The sequence below is a fragment of the Cherax quadricarinatus genome, chromosome 16 (assembly GCF_038502225.1).
Source record: "Cherax quadricarinatus isolate ZL_2023a chromosome 16, ASM3850222v1, whole genome shotgun sequence".
In the NCBI taxonomy this organism is placed as follows: domain Eukaryota; kingdom Metazoa; phylum Arthropoda; class Malacostraca; order Decapoda; family Parastacidae; genus Cherax; species Cherax quadricarinatus.
In genome coordinates, this window is record NC_091307.1 from 3495807 (window position 1) to 3518306 (window position 22500).

A 22500-nucleotide genomic window follows, 5' to 3' on the forward strand; every position below is an offset into this window, starting at 1 on the left:
TTTTGTAACTCTCCCTTAGTCACAGAAGCGTGCATACAATAATCAGTCTTAGGGCCACGGACTCCCTGAAGATCGGCCACCGTCGCCCCATTTTCCAGGATTTGTTTTATTGGCAAGTTGTTGGTCAGAGTCTTCCCGGTGATCTTGTGGCTTGTGTCCCCCGGGAATGGACGCGGCGGGAGGGAGGGACACACCAAGTCAAAGACAAGGGGATTGACAGACAGAAAAAAGGCTCTTTCCCTTAGGTTGGAGAAGGGACGTATTCACAGACGAAGGAAAGAGCGAAAAGGGAGGGAAGTACAGAAAGACGATATAATAGGGAAAAGATCACTAAACAAATTAGATGGACAGCTAATGAGAGAAAAGAGACGTAAGGAATGACTTAAGAAAATGAAGGGGCGATGGGCTGGGGGAAGCCGAATTTGCCTGGACAAATTCGGCTTCCAGAATAGACGGTGAACAGCACAAATATTTCTCTCACAGTTGCAAGGAAAATGATATGCTGAGTAATTAAAACTTTCAAAACAAGATATGCTAAACCAGTGATTATTCTCTGTCACTTGTGCTGGAATATTACTAAAAAATAATAGCCCGTTTTAACATAGGCGAAATGGCAGATCTGGAAAATGTACTGAGAACCTTCATTGCCTAGATATACTCAGTTAAGCACCATCATAATTGGGAACATATAATCCCTGGACCCTAGGCAACAGATAATTGTAATTTACACATAGAGATCCTGGAGGGATTACTGTCAAACTGGTACACCGAAATTACTCCCTACGAAAGTAAAAGGCTTGGAAGGTGGTGCAAAAATGGCTCCAATGGAAAAGCAGGGGTGCAGAAAGTTCACGAAGTGTAAAAGGACTAAGACTTTAGATACCCTTCCTTCATACACAAGTTGAATTATCAACTGAACCCTATCTTTCTTCAGGAGGTAACTTGATAAGTTCCCCAAGTCAGTTTCTGACCAGCTGGTCATTGGTGCCTACACTGAATTGCGTACGACTGAATGATCAGGTCATCTGTTCGGAGGATTGGTTTGGGACCGGGCTCGGCAGTAGTGAAACCTGGAACTGTTAACAAGTAAAGAGGTCTTGGGACCTTTCACTTGTCAATTTTTTTTTTTATAATCATCGACTTGACTGCCATAATCTTAGTGAACTTTAAGGATTCTTTTGACAATTTTTTTTTAACTGGTGCTGCTTATTTTCATCTTAGTGTGATAGAACTTATGTGTTTAATTCATGCAAGTAGTTCATCATTTTTCTCTGTGATATTCTTTGGTGTAGGTTGTTTATTTTTTGTTGCCAAGAGCGCTGAGTGACCTGTCAAATCAAAGCTCCTCATATAATAATAATAATAATAATAATAATAATAATAATAATAATATTTATTTCTACAAGTACATGTACAAGGTATACAGGACTAGCTTACATCAGTGGTATACTACTATATATGTAAAAAAAAATTGTTATGCAGAGCACTGGGCAAATTTGTCCCAGGATTCGACCCACACCAATCGGTTAACACCCAAGTACCTATTTTACTGCTAGGTGAACAGGGACAACAGATGTCTTAAGGATACACGTCCAAATGTTTTCGCCCGTACCGGGGATCGAGCCACGGACCTCCATGTGTGAGCTGAGTGCGCTAGCAATCGAAATTCTACCTCTGTACAGCACCAGTAATGCGTATTTCGTGAAAGAAATACCCTCTCCATTGATCTTGATTTCTCAGTTTTATCATCATTTTTTAAGAGGTATCTAATGAGGGTATAGAGACGTAATGCCTGCAGTTAAGCGTATGAAGACACCTTGTATACACCCATTGAGACAGCGTTCGAACTCAGGATAGAGATTTATCAAGGCAAGCCATAATTTGATAAAACTAGACGTTGATAAAAACGTTGTCCCTACAAAAGATAGTTCCGTATATTGTATCTCCATGGCCATTTGAGATATCTAAACACGAACAGTGAATTCACCAGTTAGAATATGTCCAAAGAGGTCGTGGAAAAAAATAACAAAAAAAAGATGCAGTGCGTGTATGAAACGAAGACTTTGAAATTCTGTATATACCCCAAGAAATAGGTTAGTGCAGAGCTGTTTGAAGACAGCCATAAGAAACCCAACTATTAAAATCACAAGATAACAGTATTAATCCATAGGGAAGAAGAAAAAGGCGGAACAAAAAGTAATCTCACTAATATAATTCAGTAGGCGAGAGGGTGGCCCAAGTAGGATGCAAGAGCCACTTAATTTGGTCCCTGTGAGGAGAAATCGACGTCCTCCTTGGACCAATTGTCGAGGAGCTGGAAATGCAATTATTGTTCCCGGAGATTTTATCCCATTCTTTCTTTTTTTCCACCATTTTCTATCAACCCTCATACACTAGGACCACTGAGTCCGAGTGGTAAGCCAATCGGACCCAGCTGAATAGCCGTTGGCTCGCACCTCAGTGACAACGGTTATGTCACATTTGCGCTTCCTTATACACCACCCTGTTACAGTACCCCTGCTGTAGGAATGCCACCAGTGAACATGTCATCTTGCTACAGAAAGACGTGCTAATTATTTTTTAAAGTAACAATGTCAGAAGTTTTTATGTTCAAGGATCACTGCAAGGAAATTGGTAGGATGGATAATGAGAGCTCTAAAAAAAAAAAAAAGATGCCATGTTATTGTTGATACTCTTGATGGCACTTAGTCTCTAGACTGGAATATTATTGTACTCATAACAGCCTGTTTAAAAGGACAGGCAAAACCGTAAATCTGTAGAAACTACAGGGAACCTGAGGTTGCTTGGCGCTGGTGAGCCCTTGATGTAGGGAATTTGATCTGTGCTCCAGTTTCCTGAATTAAGCCTGAATACCTTCCATCCCCCCCCCCCAACAGGCGCTGTATAATCCTACGGGTTTAGCGCTTCCCCATGATTATAATATGTACCCTGAAATGCACACGAGAAAAATAAAATTATATTTTACAACCTCAAAATTCTTGAAGGAATGGGTCCAAATTTGCACACGAGACCAAGCGGCTTAGCAGACAGTGTAAAGTACACTGATAAAAAGCAGTGGTAGGTACTAGTAGAAGATTGAGACACTTATGCAACATATGGGAATCTTTATTCAGGAAACGTTTCGCTACACAGTGGCTTCATCAGTCCAATGCAAAGCAGAAAGGTGTAAGTAGAGGAGGAGTTTGAGGTAATCAGTCCCTCAGCCTAGAGTCAATGTGTTCAGTCCATCAATCTTGTAGAATGTACAGCATAGGGCCGTAGACGTGGCTTGTATACTGTAGAGAAGTGAGGCGAAGCAGGAGGAGGTGGGGTCATAGTGGAACAATCCACTAGTCGAAGTACGTCTACGGCCCTATGCTGTACATTCTACAAGATTGATGGACTGAACACATCGACTCCAGGCTGAGGGACTGATTACCTCAAACTCCTCTACTTACACCTTTTTGCTTCGTATTGGACTGATGAAGCCACTGTGTGGCGAAACGTTTCCTGAATAAAGATTCCCATATGTTGCATAAGTGTCTCAATCTTCAACTTGTCGGTTTTTCAAACCATTAATCACACATAGGTACTAGCAGTTGTAGTAGTGGCAGTAGTAGGATTAGGTTCATTGTAGCTCTGTTCTCTTAAATACTCATACACGTTTCTCAATACGTAATTGGCATGATTTTCTTTTCCAGATAACATTTGAGCCGAAGGCAAGGAAGTATGAAGAGAAAACCTTTTTTGGTTTTCAAACTTGACTCATACGCCCACATATGATGTAGGGATAGTAGCACTGAGAAATGTTTAATATTTCTGACATTTAACTGGTACACACCTCAAGGCCATTAGTTTTTTTTTTCAGAATAAACTCCTTCTCTAGCTCCCAGTACCCCTTCACTCACTTCCCGTATTTCCATTCATAGCCTTCACTTCTCTTTATTACTCTCATTTCCTTATTTCTCTTCTCTCCCTATTTTCCACCCCTTTCATTGCCTTCCATTCCCAGTCCTCTCTCCTCTCCATTAACCAACGAAGATCACCCCCTTCGATTCCCAGTACTCTTCTCTCCCCATTTCTCACCCACACACACGTACTCCTTTCTTCTCATTTCCCACCCGCTCTCTCCACTCTCTCACCCCCTCCCATCTCCCCTTCCCTCGTCCAGAAATGTGACGTCCACGCACAAAAATGACAGAGAAGAGGGAGATGTGTTTTTGTAGCAATTCTGGATGTTCGCCTGTTTTTCTCACCTGGGGCTAATGGACGCTGGGTCGCGTATTTTCCCATTCCATCTCGATAATCGTGTTTCACCATGGTAAGCCAAGCCCTTCGTGCAGGGGACTTCGTATGGTACTTTTTTTTTCCCCCACGTGGAAGGCAGAAATGGAAGAGAATTATTCCACTGTTTTTTATTCAGGTGTAGAGGAGGAATGGAAGAGAAATATTCATTTATAGTATTGAAGTTTTGGTTACTGTTTTGTCGTGTGATTCTGGGCCTCGTATGATTTTGTATTGTGACTGAAAATGTAAGTTGCTTAAATTGTTTGTTTGGTGAATATGTCAGAAACAAAGAGGAAGATAAAGAGTTGTAAAAGCAATAAGTGGAAATATAGACGCTGGCAAAAGAGGATCCTTTTAATACAACGATAATTAATAATAAATAAGCCAAAACAGTGTCTTAATTTTCAGAGACGATCCAATCAGGCATATATATATATATATATATATATATATATATATATATATATATATATATATATATATATATATATATAATGAGAGAGGGAGGGAGGGAGGAATAAAAGAAGGGAATGAGAGTATGAATAAGCTAAACACGTCTAAGCAGAAAACAGTAGGAAGAGTTAGGGTGACACATGAAGTTAACGCTGTGTTCATGAAGAATCCATTAGGGTTATTCTCTCTCTTAACCCTCCTTTCAAAACAATGGAAGCTTTTATCTTCTTACACTGTAAGTGGAGAATGCATTGGCTGCCCTGATTTATGTAATGTTTCAAATTTTTAACTTATGGCCTTAATCTGATGAAGTTGGAAATAGTGAGCGTGTACTCACCTAGTTGAGGTTGCGGGGGTCGAGTCCGAGCTCCTGGCCCCGCCTCTTCACTGATCGCTACTAGGTCACTCTCCCTGAGCCGTGAGCTTTATCATACCTCTGCTTAAAGCTATGTATGGATCCTGCCTCCACTACATCGCTTTCCAAACTATTCCACTTACTGACTACTCTGTGGCTGAAGAAATATTTCCTAACATCCCTGTGATTCATCTGTGTCTTCAGCTTCCAACTGTGTCCCCTTGTTACTGTGTGTGTGTGTGTGTGTGTGTGTATTATATATATATATATATATATATATATATATATATATATATATATATATATATATATATATATATATATATACACCTTGAGCTTTCCCTGAGGTACGTTTATTGTCTTCTCTGAGGACGAGGGTCCCCAAGTCCAGTTATGGAGGTAAAGGAGATTTTGTGGGTGAGGGGCTTGGTAGATTGGTAAAGCACTGCGTACCTTGTTCCAAGGTTCGTAGGTTCGAGTCTCCTTCAGCCAGAGATCAGTGTTTGTGTATATTTCGCCTGCTCTTGCGAATTCCTTGCATTGTTAAAATCTCTAGTAAGGCTGATGCATGCAGGGGATGAGATGAAAAGCTGTAAGCATTCTCCCTGAAAGTTGGCTGCCTTGGATCAAAGTCTAGCGCAAGATGGACTCCAAGGAATTGGTCCAGTGTGGGTAGATTGGTAAAGCACTGCGTACCTTGTTCCAAGGTTCGTAGGTTCGAGTCTCCTTCAGCCAGAGATCAGTGTTTATATATATATATATATATATATATATATATATATATATATGTCGTGCCGAATAGGCAGAATTTGCGATCTTGGCTTAAATAGCAACGCTCATCTTGCCATATAGGACAAGCGAAAATTTGTGTATGCAATAATTTCGCTAAAATCATTCTGAACCTAGCGAGAAAAATATATTTCACTGTGTTTGTTTAGTATTAAATTACTGTAAAAAAATATAAAATATGTATAGTTGGGTTAGGCTAAAATAAATTGTTCTTGTTATAATAAGGTTAGGTAAGTTTTCTAAGATTCTTTTGGTGCAAAATTAACATTAATGAAAAAAATATATCTCTAAACGTATAAGAGAACATTTTAGAAAGGACTTAATTTTAAATGAGTTCTTGCTAATTGACCAGTTTTACATATTCGGCACGACATATATTTATAATTATATATATATATATATATATATATATATATATATATATATATATATATATATATATATATATATATATATATATATATATAATTATTATTTATTTTTAACAAGTCGGCCGTCTCCCACCGAGGGGAGACGGCCTTAATCGGTTCTTCTTGCTGATTAAGGCAATTGAAAGTTTGTGTATGCAATAATTTCGCAAAAATCATTCTGAACCTGTTTGTTTATTATTAAATTATTGTAAACTTGTCTGAAACATATTTAGTTGGGTTAGGTTAAATTAAATTGCGATTGTTATAATAAGGTTAGGTAAGTATTTTTAAGGTACTTTTGGTACAAAATTATTAATTTTTACATTAACATAAATGAAAATATATATATCTTTAAAGTATAAGAGGAAATTTTAGAAAGAACTTAATTTTAAAAGAGTTCTTGCTAATTGACCAGTTTTACCTATTATATATATTGTCGCGCCGAATAGGTAAAACTGCCGGCTAAATTCTGGAAGCAAGGAGCTAGTAACCCCTTTTCATGTATAAATTACAAAATTTTAGAAGAAGAAATTTCGTTTTTCTATTTAGGTCACCCGGTTCAGTGGGATACGGCCGGTGTGTTGAAAAAAAAAAGTGAAGAGGCTAACCTGTCCTGTGTTTCTACCCTTGCAGTGTAACCTGATCAAACAGACTGTTTGTGCTTGTGGCCTGTAGACCCACATAGCTATCACAAACTGGATGATAAGGTTTAATTACTGGTGACATTCATGATTGAGTTTATGGGTATCTGTGCCTTGAGAGTGACCATTAAATTTCGTGTATCACCTTCCGATATTTAGTGTCCCATTAATTTATGCAGAGGTTTCTAGTAGTTGCATGCTTTAAATTCTTATTTTGATATTAGCCTTGATTTAAAGCTTTATATGTAACACTTTAAGACCATTATATAGCTCCCTTTAATGAACACTTAAACCTTAATGAAATATTAAATTCTCAGAAAAAAATGACACGAGCTTTCGTAAATTCTCTTCAATCAAATTCTAATATTTCCTCACACTAAAATGCTTATCTTTATCTGTGTATTGTTCTGGCCAAGGTACTGTGACCTTTTATTCCTGTGATATACATGTAGCAAAGATATGAACACTTGCCCCAGTTTCGTATTATCCTTAGTAGACGATACTCTAGTATAAAAGTCGCCTTGGCAGAAGACAAAAATGTGCAGCAGGCAAGCAGATATCAACAAAGTGTTCCAGTAGGTATTTAAAAATATAGTAATGTTCAATTGTGACAAATTCCAACTGCTCAAATATTGATAGAATGAAGAATTCCAAGAGTTCCGGATAAAAAAACCTGGGAGAACCGTCTCATAGAGGGGAGGGATGTGTAGAAGATTTTGATCATAATATAGAATGATTTATCATTTAGAGGTCACAGTAAGGCAAATTCTGCAAAGACCCCCCCAAAAAAAAAAAGTGATAACGTGGATAATGAGAACTTTCAACAAGAGAAGTAACGCTAATGCTGACGCTATTCAATTCACTTGTAATCTCCCCTTTAGATGAATATTTTGTGTTTGACGCCTTTGCCACTTAGCAGTCTAGGTCGTTTCACTTTCTGATGACTCGAAAGCTAAAGAAATATTTCCTAGTGATCCTGCGACTCATCTGTGTTTTTAAACTTCCTTGTGTGTGTGTGTGTGTGTGTGTGTGTGTGTGTGTGTGTGTGTGTGTGTGTGTGTGTGTGTGTGTGTGTGTGTGCGTGTGTGTGTGTGTGTGTGTACTCACCTAGTTGTACTCACCTAGTTGAGGTTGCGGGGGTCGAGTCCGAGCTCCTGGCCCCGCCTCTTCACTGATCGCTACTAGGTCACTCTCCCTGAGCCGTGAGCTTTATCATACCTCTGCTTAAAGCTATGTATGGATCCTGCCTCCACTACATCGCTTCCCAAACTATTCCACTTACTATGTGGCTGAAGAAATACTTCCTAACATCCCTGTGATTCATCTGTGTCTTCAGCTTCCAACTGTGTCCCCTTGTTACTGTGTCCAATCTCTGGAACATCCTGTCTTTGTCCACCTTGTCAATTCCTCTCAGTATTTTGTATGTCGTTATCATGTCCCCCCTATCTCTCCTGTCCTCCAGTGTCGTCAGGTTGATTTCCCTTAACCTCTCCTCGTAGGACATACCTCTTAGCTCTGGGACTAGTCTTGTTGCAAACCTTTGCACTTTCTCTAGTTTCTTCACGTGCTTGGCTAGGTGTGGGTTCCAAACTGGTGCCGCATACTCCAATATGGGCCTAACATACACGGTGTACAGGGTCCTGAATGATTCCTTATTAAGATGTCGGAATGCTGTTCTGAGGTTTGCTAGGCGCCCATATGCTGCAGCAGTTATTTGGTTGATGTGCGCTTCAGGAGATGTGCCTGGTGTTATACTCACCCCAAGATCTTTTTCCTTGAGTGAGGTTTGTAGTCTCTGACCCCCTAGACTGTACTCCGTCTGCGGCCTTCTTTGCCCTTCCCCAATCTTCATGACTTTGCACTTGGTGGGATTGAACTCCAGGAGCCAATTGCTGGACCAGGTCTGCAGCCTGTCCAGATCCCTTTGTAGTTCTGCCTGGTCTTCGATCGAGTGAATTCTTCTCATCAACTTCACGTCATCTGCAAACAGGGACACCTCAGAGTCTATTCCTTCCGTCATGTCGTTCACAAATACCAGAAACAGCACTGGTCCTAGGACTGACCCCTGCGGGACCCCGCTGGTCACAGGTGCCCACTCTGACACCTCGCCACGTACCATGACTCGCTGCTGTCTTCCTGACAAGTATTCCCTGATCCATTGTAGTGCCTTCCCTGTTATCCCTGCTTGGTCCTCCAGTTTTTGCACCAATCTCTTGTGTGGAACTGTGTCAAACGAATGTGTGTGCGTGTGTGTGTGTGTGTGTGTGTGTGTGATTTCTGTCATACATTAAAAAAAGTCGATAGACACGGCTTTTTTTTTTAAATGTGTGTGTGTGCTATTGAGTGAGATATATATACAGCCCATATGAAAGCAACATTAACCACAACCTAATCGTGTCCCTGGGTCACAATTTCAACTTGTCGGGTTTATTCCGAATATTCATTATAGCATTTGTTTAATAAACACTGCAGGAGTCCCCAGTCAAGTGCACCTCCAAGTTTACCTTTAATTTGCCTGGAATGGAGCTGGAGTTGACTCGGTTACCTCTAAGTTCATTTCTAGTGTATTTACAGATGTGGGGAGGAGCGTCGGGGTGGAGGAGGGAGTTAGGGTGGTTCTTCATTCCCCACACCCCCTCTCTACTTGCTCTCACTCCCTTGGGTGGGAAAAGGCGGGGGGGTATTATTGTGGTGCCCCCACCTAAGCTGACTCTCACAACACTTACTCTGAGAGGAAACAAAGGAGAGACGAGAAATTAAGGTCCTGTTATATTCTTATACCCAGGTAATAATAGTTATAGTAGTAATAGTAGTAGCAGTAGTAGAGGTGGTAGTGATAGTGGTATAATTAGTAGTTACAGAAGTAGTGAGTAGTGATAGCAGTAGTAGTAGTAGCTGCAATGGTAGTTGTAGTATTAGTAGTAGTGATAAAGGTAGCGAGTAGTATTGATAGTATTTCCACTCGTCGGATTTCATTAACTTTTAATCCCGCCTTTCAAGCTGGTTGTACCGTACCTAGTCTTCAAACTGTGTACTGTATGAAGGTTTCCTCCACTTACCCGCTAGGGTTCACTAACAGTCTGAGTGATCAGGTACTGGGAGAAAGTATCGAGCTTTGACCATACCTTACCCGGAATGACCCACACGGGTGAAAAACATTCCACTAAACCATACCACGGTTTAGTGGTCATATTCCACTACTTACTGTAGTTTACCTTCACTTCCTCGTTCACATCATTCCACTTCTTCGTTCTTATTCCACTTCCCCGTTCCCTTCATTTCACTTCTTCGCTCACCTCATTTCACTTCTTCGCTCACCTCATTTCACTTCTTCGTTCGCCTCCTTCCACATCCTCGTTCCCTTCATTTTCTCGTTTGCTTTATTCCACTTCCTCGTTCACCTCATTCCACATCCCCATTCACTTCATTCCATTTCCTCGTTCCACTTCTCATCCTGGAACTTAAGAAATTTCTCTTTAGTACCTTGTGGCTCGTCTATATATTTTTTAAACTTTCATTTGTGCCTCTTGTCCCTGGATCCCCCACAGATGCCACTTCTCCCTGAATCTCACATTAGTGCCACTTGTCCCTAGATCTCTGTGTCACTTGTCCCTGGATTTCTCATTAATGTCACTACTCCCTGGATCCCTCAGTGCCACATGTCCCTGAATCTCTCATTAGTGCCACTTGTCCCTGGATCTCTCTCACTGGTGCCATGTGCTCCTGGATCTCTTAGTTCGAGCAATCTGTTCCTCGCTTCCCTGTTAACCTGGAGATTTACCTGTGGATACAACTTAGAATTTCTTTCAAACATAACAATGTATCAAGTTTAATGCAATCTGATTTTTTTTATTCCTACTATTTTTGAAGTTTTTAGATTTGCCTTTCATGGGAAACTCTAGGAAAAGTTTTTTTGAAAGTCAACTAAGTGTAATGTGCCCATGAGTTTCTCTTCTGTATAATGGTTGTGACTTGATTATAGTTGCCTAATTGATTGATTATACAGATTTTTGCTGAACTGAAACCCAAAGCATGCATTGTAATTTGTTATCCATATGTGTGGGACAGGTTTCTATGTTGGATTTTTTTGTTCATAGTTTTGTCAAAGCTTTAAATGAGGCCTATAATTGAATAGATCTTTGCAATTACCTCTTGTAATTACGTTTGAATCTTACGTAAATGTGATTTCGGGGGTCACCACCCCAGTGACCTGGCTCCAGAACAAACCTTCGTGTTGATGACCTGTTCAACCCGTATGTAATTTGCATTTAGAAAATCCTAGGGGTATTAGATCCAAATTAGCACACAGAGATCATTCCCACTAAGTAAGATGGTGTAAAATACCCAAGTGAAAAGCAGGTGCAATGAGCGTACTAAGAGAACATAACTGTAAATAGAAAAAGGCTTTTATACACCCTAAGGGTGTCTTCACGAGTAAACTTAAATTCAAATCATTTCCTCATCAGCCAGGGCGGTAGCACCAATGGCCTGGTTGATCAGCCCTTCATTCATTAGGCCTAGAACCTGACGGCGGGGAGCATTCATCCCCGAAATCTTCGGCTAATCTTCAGGTGAAAGACACTTGAGCAACATTTGGATCTCATTTATCAACTTGGTGCAAGAAAGGTATAAAATACAGACGATATGAAAGTTAAGACACATGTGCAACATCTGGATATCTTTATTGTAGACGTTTCGCCATCCAGTGGCTTTATCAATACAGATTCTAGGACATAATAGGAAGACAGTAGAACTAGAATCTGTATTGATAAAGCCACTGGATGGCGAAACGTCTACAATAAAGATATCCAGATGTTGCACATGTGTTTTAACTTTCATTTGTCAACTTGTCGGTTTTCTAAACCATTTATTCGATAAACCTTTAAGTAGTGTTACTCTATATTTTCACAAGCAAAGTTAACCAGTTAGTATCTCCATCACGTCTCTCCACACTGAATTCCCATAACGTGGAGCAGTGGTTAAGCTGTTTTGCCTAAGTGTTCGGCCTATTTAAAAAAGGTTCAACTTTTCTCATACGGTGCTTAGTTGAACAAGAATCCAGCATATCTCTTGACATAAAGGAATATTTCCCATGTTGTCAAGATTTGCTGACACTTATGGCCAATGACAGGGAGAATAATGAATATTGAGAATAATGAATATTGAGAAAAATGAATATTGAGGGTTGATTGTGGAAAATTGACACTGAATAGCTTCATTTGATTTGTGATTATGATTTTTTTAATATGAAACACTGTTAGCGTTTGTCTCCACTAAGTGACATGGAAACACATATTTTGTTCCCACATTGTACTAAGGAAACCGATAAATTCACTCACCATGGGTTCAAACCCCACCCGTTCCGTTGTTTACTAGTGTTATTACGATTTCGTGAAGTCAGAAACATGGGTACTTTTCTTCCCACAGTGTGACAGGAAACATGACTAGCTTTAGGGAACATAGCTAGCGTTAGTTCTACGGTGCGAGAGTTTTATAGGGAACATATCTAGCGTTCGTTCAACAATGCGACAGTGTTACAGGGAACTTAGCTAGCTTTAGTTCCCACAGACTAGCACAGTGTGTAACCATCATGACCAACAAGATAGCAGCACACTGTACCAAATTTCGTTTAATAATTTTAAAAAGCTTTAATCCTCCCATTTATCGTCTTTCCGCTGTACTTCCCTCTGCTCAGGATCCTTCACCACCCTGCCAGACGAGACCTGCTAACACTCGCCTCCATCTCTCTCTTTTCCTTCCATCAACCTTTCTCTCCAACAAACTCCCCCTTTCCTTTCTTCTCTTCCTTAATTTACCTCACACTCCCTCTTTCCTTTCTTCTTTTATTACATCTTAGTTTTTATTCTTATTACCCCACCATCCCTACGCTTCTTATCGTGTTTATCCGTTCCTCTCTTGTAACGCGTCTATCGGTAATAACATGTGTGTGTGTGTGTGTGTGTACTCACCTATTTGTACTCGCCTATTTGTGGTTGCAGGGGTCGATTCATAGCTCCTGGCCCCGACTCTTCACTGATTGCTACTAGGTCCTCTCTCTCCATGCTCCATGAGCTTTATCATACCTCGCCTTAAAACTGTGTATGGTTCCCGCCTCCACTACTACACTTTCTAGGCTATTCCACGGCTTGACTACTCTATGACTGAAGAAATACTTCCTAACATCCCTTTGATTCATCTGAGTCTTCAACTTCCAATTGTGACCTCTTGTGTCTGTGTCCCATCTCTGGAACATCCCGTCTTTGTCCACCTCGTCTATTCCGTGTAAGCGTATCGTTGGCCATTTTCATAAAATTTCATTCTAATTAGTAAAGGTCTGAAGAATATTTTAAATTCTGGTTTTTATTACACTGGAAGAGAGGACAACACTGTTCTGTGTTTGGGACGGTCCTACTTTCACCCCAGCTACTCACATGTGTCTGTATTCAGTGAGAAGCGCTAAGGTCGTAGGGGGTCATACAGTACCAGGAGGGGGATAGATAATACTTAGGAAGGAGAGGATAACTCCATTTCTTTGGATCAAGATCTCTCTATCAATAAAGCACTCAATCCACTTTGATATACCTTCGATGAGCTCCAAGAGTTTTATTTTTACTCCCTGGCTACCAGGCTGTTTCTGGCCCGCTGCCTCACATACCCATAACAGCCTGGTTGATCTGGCGTCTCGAAGGCTCCCCAAGTTCCCTAAAACATTCTCTTCGGTGACGCTACTTAGTAGTTTGTTCCCTTCATCTACGACGACTGTCGCAAAACCAATATTTTCCTATATCCATCTTAGCCGTAAGCTGTCTGGGTTACATATTTTCCAAACTTCTTAATTTTCGCTTAATGTTCCTTAGAATGTAATTTCAGTATTTTTAACCAGTTCTCGAAGATAACTTGTTACTCTGCCATCTTCCTCTGTATCCTGAGAGATACACTCAGAGATACAAGCCTTTCGGTGTAGACACCCAGAAATATACAGTTCACTGTGGGTATAGACCCTGAGATACACACCCCTCTGTGTATATACCTTTAAAAATAATAAATTTTTGCATATATATATATATATATATATATATATATATATATATATATATATATATATATATATATATATATATATATATATATATTATATATATATATATATATACCGACAATCAGCACGGATTCATGGAAGACAAATCCTGTGTCACAAACCTTCTGGAGTTTTATGACAAAGTAACAGAAGTAAGATACGAGAGAGGGGGGTGGGTGGACTGCAACAAGGCCGTGCCGAATAGATAAAACTGGTCAGTTAACAAGAACTCATGTCAAATTAAGTCCTTTCTAAAATTTTCTCTTCTCTTATACGTTCAAAGATATATTCTCTTTCATTTACGTTAAAGTAAAAATTAATAATTTTGTACCAAAAGCGCCATAGAAAACTTACCTAGCCTTATTATAATAAGCGCAATTTAATTTAGCCTAATCCAACTAAATATATTTTAGATTACAATAATTTAATAATAAATATTCGGCATTCAACATTGGTTGTTCAATATATTTATAGACGTAGTTGTAAGAGAAGTGAATGCAAGGGTCATGGCAAGACATGTGGAGTTAAAAGATAAAGAATGAAACACAGAGTGGGAGTCGTCACAGTTGCTTTTTGCTGATGACACTGTGCTTTTGGGAGATTCTGAAGAGAAATTGCAGAGGTTGGTGGATGAATTTGGTAGGGTATGTAAAAGAAGAGAAATAAAAGTGAATATAGGAAAGAGTAAGGTTATGAGGATAAAACGATTAGGTGACGAAAGATTGGATATTAGATTGGAAGGAGAGAGTATGGAGGAGGTGAATGTATTCAGATATTTGGGAGTGGACGTGTCAACAGATAGGTCTCTGAAAGATGAAGTGATTCAAAAAACTGATGAGTGGAAAAAGGTGAGCTTGCACTTGGGAGTCTGTGGAGACAAAGAACTTTGTCCTTGGAAGCAAAGAGGGGAATGTATGAGAGTATAGTTTTACTAATGCTCTTGTATGGGTGTGAAGCATGGGTAATGAATATTGCAACAAGGAGAAGGCTGGAGGTAGTGGAGACGTCATGTCTGAGGGCAATGTGTGGTGTGAATATAATGCAGAGAATTCGTAGTTTGAAAGTTAGGTGCGGGATTGACAAAATTATTGTCCAGAGGGCTGAGGAAGGGTTGTTGAGGTGGTTCGGACGTGTAGAGAGAATGGAACGAAACAGAATGATTTCGAGAGTGTACAAATCAGTAGTGGAGGGAGGTCGGGGTAGGAGTAGACCTAGTAAAGGTTGGAGGGAGGGGGTAAAGGAGGTTTTGTGTGTGATGGGCTCGGACTTCCAGCATACATGAGCGTATTTGATAGGAGTGAATGGAGACAAATGGTTTTTAATATTTGACGTGCTGTTGGAGTGTGAGCAAAGTAACATTTATGAAGGGATTCAGGGAAACCGGCAGTGCCGGACTTGAGTCGGCACTCTGAAGGAGGGGTGTTAATGTTACAGTTTCATAAACTGTAGTGTAAAGCACCCCTCTGGTGCTTTACACTACAGTTTATAAAACCTTGGTGGGAATCGGCCGATGTGTTAATAAAATAATATATATATATATATATATATATATATATATATATATATATATATGCATACAAAGCAACCACTGTGAAAGAATAGAGAAATTCCAAACGCTTTCGTGACTACTCACATTATTCCTTGATAATGTGAGAAGTCACGAAAGCGCTTGGAATTTCTCCATTCTTTCACAGTGGTTGTTTTGCATATTCTGAAATCACCTGTTTACTGTGATCTTATTGCATGCATATATATATATATATATATGCATATATATATATATATATATATATATATATATATATATATATATATATATATATATATATATATATATATATATATATATATACGTATAATATATATGTCGTGCCGAATAGGCAGAATTTGCGATCTTGGCTTAAATAGCAACGTTCATCTTGCCATATAGGACAAGTGAAAATTTGTGTATGCAATAATTTCGCCAAAATCATTCTGAACCTAACGAAAAAAATATATTTCACTCTGTTTGTTTAGTATTAAATTATAATAAACAAATCTAAAACATATTTAGTTGGGTTAGGCTAAAATAAATTGCTCTTGTTATAATAAGGTTAGGTAAGTTTTCTAAGATTCTTTGGTGAAAAAAATTAAAAAAATTTACATTAACATTAATGAAAAGAATATATCTTTAAATGTATAAGAGAAAATTTCAGAGAGAACTTAATTTTAAATGAGTTCTTGCTAATTGACCAGTTTTACATATTCGGCACGACATATATATATATATATATATATATATATATATATATATATATATATATATATATATATATATATATATATATATATATATATGTAATATACGCTCTTGTGTTATGATATTACTAATAGGTGTAATATAGGCTGATGTGTTTTCTAATTACTGTAATATCGCATTAGGTTATTACTCCATGGCGTTATTAATACAGCAAATCCGCTATCATTATTATTTTATTACTCTAATGTGTTGTTTCTATCCACTTTACTGACAGCCAACAATTTAAATTGCTGTTCAAGTATGGTCTGTCTAGTGGTTTACAAACACACGTAGACGTTTCACCTATGCGAGGGTTTATCATGTTGGTGAAACGTTGTATTAATAAACATCTTTTGTCATGCTTGTGTTTTTATAAACCGGTTTAAATTGGGGGGTGACATTTTTGAATTGTGGGTGATATTTGTGAATTGTGGGTGATATTTGTGAATTGTGGGTGATATTTGTGAATTGTAGGGAGTATTTGTGAATTGTTCCGTCCACAGTATTGTTCTTCTATCCAGTTTATAACATTTACGAGTATAATAAATGGATTTACAACATGGGAATTGTGTGTCCATGTCACAGAGACGGTCAGCTGATCAACATGTGTAGACATGACATTGTGTTTGGGACAGTCAGCTGATCAACATTGTGTTTGGCACAGTCAGCTGATCGTTATTGACGAGTTAATCAAAGAAATAGTTATTATTTTTGTACAGTTATTACGGGTAAGCGTTAAATTCGTAGGGGCAATATTGTGCCGACAGAATGTTTCGTAAATTGTTGGATGACAAGACTTGCCGACTAGTATGGGCTCTTGATCCAAGGAATTGGGCATGTTCTCTCCCTGATTGCCTCCTTTAACCCCAGGAGCTGTATGTCCCCTATGAGTTTAGCGCTTCTCCCTATATCTATATATATATATATATATATATATATATATATATATATATATATATAATTATGTTTCGTTCTACTGATATAATCTCTAAATAGATTTTTTCTGCATATGGTGTCTTACTATACATAGGTAGTCCAGTCTGATCCAAGGAAGAAGAGGGAGGTTTCAATTCCTGGAGCAAGAGCCCTTTACCAGCATTGAGACACCCCTGCAGGGTGTGTTTGTGGGTTTAAATCTTTAAAAGGACCAACTCTGTCGTGTGTGTGTGTGTGTGTGTGTGTGTGTGTGTGTGTGTGTGTGTGTGTGTGTGTGTGTGTGTGTGCGTGTGCTTGTGTGTGTGTGTGTGTGTACTCACCCATTTGTACTCACATATTTGTGGGTGTAGGGGTCGAGTCTTAGCTCCTGACCCCACCTCTTCACTGGTCGCTACTAGGTCCTCTCCCTGCTCCATGAGCATTATCATACCTCGTCTTAAAACTATGTATGGTTCCTGCTTCCACTATGTCACTTGCCAGACTATTCCACTTCCTGACAACTCTGTGATTTAAGAAATACCTCCTAACATTTCTTTGATTCACTTGAGTCTTCAACTTTCAATTATGACCCCTTGTTTCTGTATCCCATCTCTGGAATATCCTGTCTCTGTCCACCTTGTCAGTTCCTCGCAGTATTTTGTATGTCGTTATCATGTCTCCCCTAACCCTCCTGTCCTCCAGTGTCGTCAGGCCGATTTCCCTTAACCTTTCTTCGTAGGACATTCTCATCAGCTCTGGAACTAGTCTTGTTGCAAACCTTTGCACTTTCTCTAATTTCTTGACGTACTTGACCAGGTGTGGGTTCCAAACTGGTGCTGCATACTCCAGTATGGGCCTGATGTAAACGGTGTAGAGTTCTGAAGGATTCCTTACTGAGGTATCGGAACGGTATTCTCAGGTTTGCCAGTCGCCCATATATTGCAGCAGTTATCTGGTTGATGTGCGCTTCAGATGTGCTCGGTATTATACTTACCCTAAGATCCTTTTCCTTGTGTGTGTGTGTGTGTGTGTGTGTGTGTGTGTGTGTGTGTGTGTGTGTGTGTGTGTGTGTGTGTGTGTGTTTATGTGTGTGTTGTTCGTGTAACTCGTTTTAAAATCTTCATTACTAAGTCTGGCTACGTTAATATAATGTATGTTTTTCCCCCTGGCACAAGCCGCCCCCTACTCCTCTGCTTCCATTCCCTGCGCATTAGTCCTTGATAAATAGCATAAAACAGCCAGGCGTGATAAATTTCACCCCCATTACGCTAGCAGTAAAACAAATGTAGAAAACTCTTCAGTGTTTACGGTGGGTGAGCTGATGCACTCCTCCCTGTCTCTCTCTCTCTCTCTCTCTCTCTCTCTCTCTCTCTCTCTCTCTCTCTCTCTCTCTCTCTCTTTCTCATTTTGTCTCTCTTGTCCCTCTCGTCTTTTCGCAGATCTGGGCCTGGAGTACTCTCTCTCTCTCTCTCTCTCTCTCTCTCTCTCTCTCTCTCTCTCTCTCTCTCTCTCTCTCTCTCTCTCTCTCTCTCTATTTTTGACTCTTACACATAGATAATGCTCAATAATTCGTAATTTAGAGTGAAGCAGATATTTCTCTGTGCAGTAGATATCCTGGTTTAGACTCGCAAGTTCTCTACTGTTCATATTTCTCATGCACTACCAGGTACTTTCTCTCTCCCTCTAATTCTCTCTCGCCGACTGAAACTCGCCACAGCTTTCCACAGCCTGTCATTTCCCTGTCGCCCTTAATATTAATGAACAGAGAAATATTAGCGTTTTCCGTAATTAATGCAACACCTGATATATTGTAATTTTCTCGTGTTCACAGCCTGGGGGCAGCAGCGGCAGCACTTCCGCAAGCCTCCCAAAGACCACCACGTGATCGAGGGCAGTGTCGCCATCATGAAGTGTGAGGTGGGCAACCAGGCCGGCAGGGTGCAGTGGGCCAAGGATGGCTTCGTCCTCGGTGAGTACCCGTCAGGTGTTGGTTTTGGCAAGAGGGGAAGTTTTTGCTGTTTGTTTTCTGTGCAAAAGTGTCGAATCTACGTCTCCTTGCCTCGAAATAAACGCTAATTTATTGTATTTGGGTAGTTAAAGGTGCAGTGTTTACTTAGAGTAAAGTCTGCAAATTGAGTAAGTCACACTCCCTTGTAAGGAGTGGTGGAACTCGGCCCTAGGTTCACTAAAACCCTTACGTTTGTGCCTAGTAGTAGGGGCCTCTTCTCTTGGGGTGCTACTCATCATGCTGGGTACTTGCCTTGGAACTCAGCATCTCTTTCTGCTCTAGGGCCTAAATTTGATGACAGCTACGGCCAGTAACACGAAACGAATTATGTATTTGGATTGAGGAATGAGAAACATTTGCCTCAAATAGTTTAATTTTCATTTGTGATTATGATTTCTGCAATGCGAGTGACTTGGTCACGACAGCAGCACTTTGATGATGATGCATTAGTGTATATATGATAAAGTTAATAATGGTATACGTATAAAGCGCTGCATGAACAGTTTTAGTGCCTTCTATATATGGCAAACTCTCGTTTCACTAGATTGTACGTGTCGTCAAGTGTTTGGCTATTCGTTTATTGCATTATTTTGAAGAAATACGTAACGATACCGATAGTGTGAATCAAAGAACATTTTGGTCATTTGGAGTGAACAAAGTCCCATTACCGAAACGTATGTATATTATTATATAGTATACAGTTGCCTGTGGCCGGTTTCGACGGGTTTTTAACCGTGGCAGCCTGTCATGAGGCTGCTAGTGCGAGTGTATTCGTGGTCACTGTTTAACAAGACCGGCGAATGCTACTTGGGGTCGACAAGAGGCATCCTAATAGAGTATATACAAAACTCGTCCTGCTCACATTTAGGAAGAACCATTTAAAATTTGCTAAATTACGGCTGAACGCGATATTAAAGGACAAAGAAGGAAAGACAGGGTGGAGGGAGGGAGAAGATAATAGGAGTAGTAGTGAGTAAATGGCAGCAGTACTTATAGTGATAAGTGTTACAAGTATTAAAGAACATAGTAATAGTGTAAGAATTACTGTGACAATACTGGTCCACGGACCAGTATTGTCACAGTAATGTGACTTTTTATTTGGAAAATGTATCACTCCGTGTAGAGCTTCACTATGAATTAATGCTCTACATAGAGCGAAACGCTGTCCCAGTAAAAAAAAAACTTTTCTACAACGAGTGTGTGTGTGTTCTTCAAGAGACAATCTCTTCGACAAGCACTTTTATGATACACTGGATTTCCGTTCGTGCATATCTGTAAGCTTCGAAAATCACATGTGAAAAAAATATTGATATTTTTCGGTCATGTTATGTTTGATCTCTTTTTTTTTTTTTTTGTATATCATTTAAATTTTCTTAAAATTAGCTAACATTAACGAAATAAAAAGAAAATTGGTGGTGCACATTGGCAGCGCGAAGTAGTTAGTTGAATATTAGAGTTCGTTGTATCACGAAGGCTGGAAAAAGAGAGTCGCCAGGAAACTATGTACGTGCGTCTGCGCTGTGTTTGTGTGTGTGTGAGTGTAATTGTGCGTGCCTGTGTGCGTGCTGTGTGTATGTGCCTTGTGTATGTGCATGTCTACACTGTATACTCACATATGTGCGCTGTGTATGTGCGTCTACGCATGCATGGCGTGTGCACATGGGCGCACCCTGCATACGCACTTATACGTACCCTCCAATACATTGTTGCAGGGGTCGAGTCTTAGCTCTTGGCCCCGCCTCTTCGCTGGCCGCTACAGTGTGTGTAAGCTGCGTGTATGCCTGAGGTGCCCGCTCAGTTAACGTGAGAATCATTTAATATTTCACTGGAAAATCAGTTACAAAGACTTAAAACACGGAGTACCACGAGTCTGCTTGTGAGACAACCAACACAATGTTTTAACAAACATTCGATTTAGACGTCACTGGCAGCTGTGGTGTCCAGTGGCTGAAAAAATAAAAACTATGACTGGGGAAAAGTTACCTGATTGAGAGGTAGAAAGATGGTACAGTATGTGGGAATCAGAGGCACGATGGCAAGGAATGATCTCAAGTTGAGTGTTACCATTTTGTCAGATTCACTTGTCTATAAGACACTTGTGTCTTGGCCTGTTCTGTTTGTGTGTGTCTGTACTCACCTAGTTGTGGTTGCCTCTTCACTGGTCGCTACTAGGTCACTCTTCCTGCTCCATGAGCTGTATCATACCTCTTCATAAAGCTATGTATCGATCCTACCTCCACTACGTCACTTCCCAGACTGTTCCACTCCCAGACAACTCTGTGACTGATGAAGTAATTCCTAACATCCCTGTGATTCATCGGAGTCTTCAACTTCCAACTGTGACTCCTTGTTGCTGTGTCCCATCTCTGAAACATCCTGTCTCTGTCCACCTTGTCGATTCCTCTCAGTATTATCTGTCGTTATCATATCCCCCCTATCTCTCCTGTCTTCCAGTGTCGTCAGGTCGATTTCCCTTAATCTCTCCTCCTAGAACATAAGAACATAAAGGAGGAACACTGCAGCAGGCCTGTTGGCCCATACTAGGCAGGTCCTTTACAATTCATCCCACTAACAAAACATTTGACCAACCCAATTTTCGATGCTACCCAAGAAATAAGCTCTGATGTGCAAGTCCCACTCAAATCCAACCCCTCCCACTCATGTACTTATCCAACCTAAATTTGAAACTACCCAAAGTCCTAGCCTCAATAACCCTACTAGGTAGACTGTTCCACTCATCAACTACCCTATTTCCAAACCAATACTTTCCTGTGTCCTTTCTAAATCTAAACTTATCTAATTTAAATTCATTACTGCGGGTTCTCTCTTGGAGAGATATCCTCAAGACCTTATTAATATCCCCTTTATTTATACCTATCTTCCACTTATACACTTCGATCAAGTCTCCTCTCATTCTTCGTCTAACAAGTGAATGTAATGAACATTAAAATGGTATAAAATACCGACAGATTGTTAGGTAAGACACATGCAACAGTTAGGTATCTTTATTTCGAAACGTTTCGCCTACACAGTAGGCTTCTTCAGTCGAGTACAGAAAAGTTGATAGAAGCAGAAGATACTTGAAGACGATGTAATCAGTCCATCACCCTTAAAGTTTTGAGGTGGTCAGTCCCTCAGTTTGGAGAAGAGCATTGTTCCGTTGTCTGAAACAATATTGTTTCAGACAACGGAACAATGCTCTTCTCCAGACTGAGGGACTGACCACCTCAAAACTTTAAGGGTGATGGACTGATTACATCGTCTTCAAGTATCTTCTGCTTCTATC

At 39.8% G+C, this 22500-nt stretch overlaps 1 protein-coding gene across 1 annotated transcript in view; it reads left to right on the plus strand.

The window, feature by feature from the left end:
• Positions 1-22500, plus strand: part of LOC128688793 (nephrin) — a gene marked incomplete at its 3' end in the record, with an annotated part of 745578 nt that overhangs the window by 258871 nt on the left and 464207 nt on the right. Inside the window, 1 exon segment of the mRNA XM_070085373.1 lies at positions 19038-19175. Coding sequence (XP_069941474.1) covers positions 19038-19175 — 138 coding nt within the window.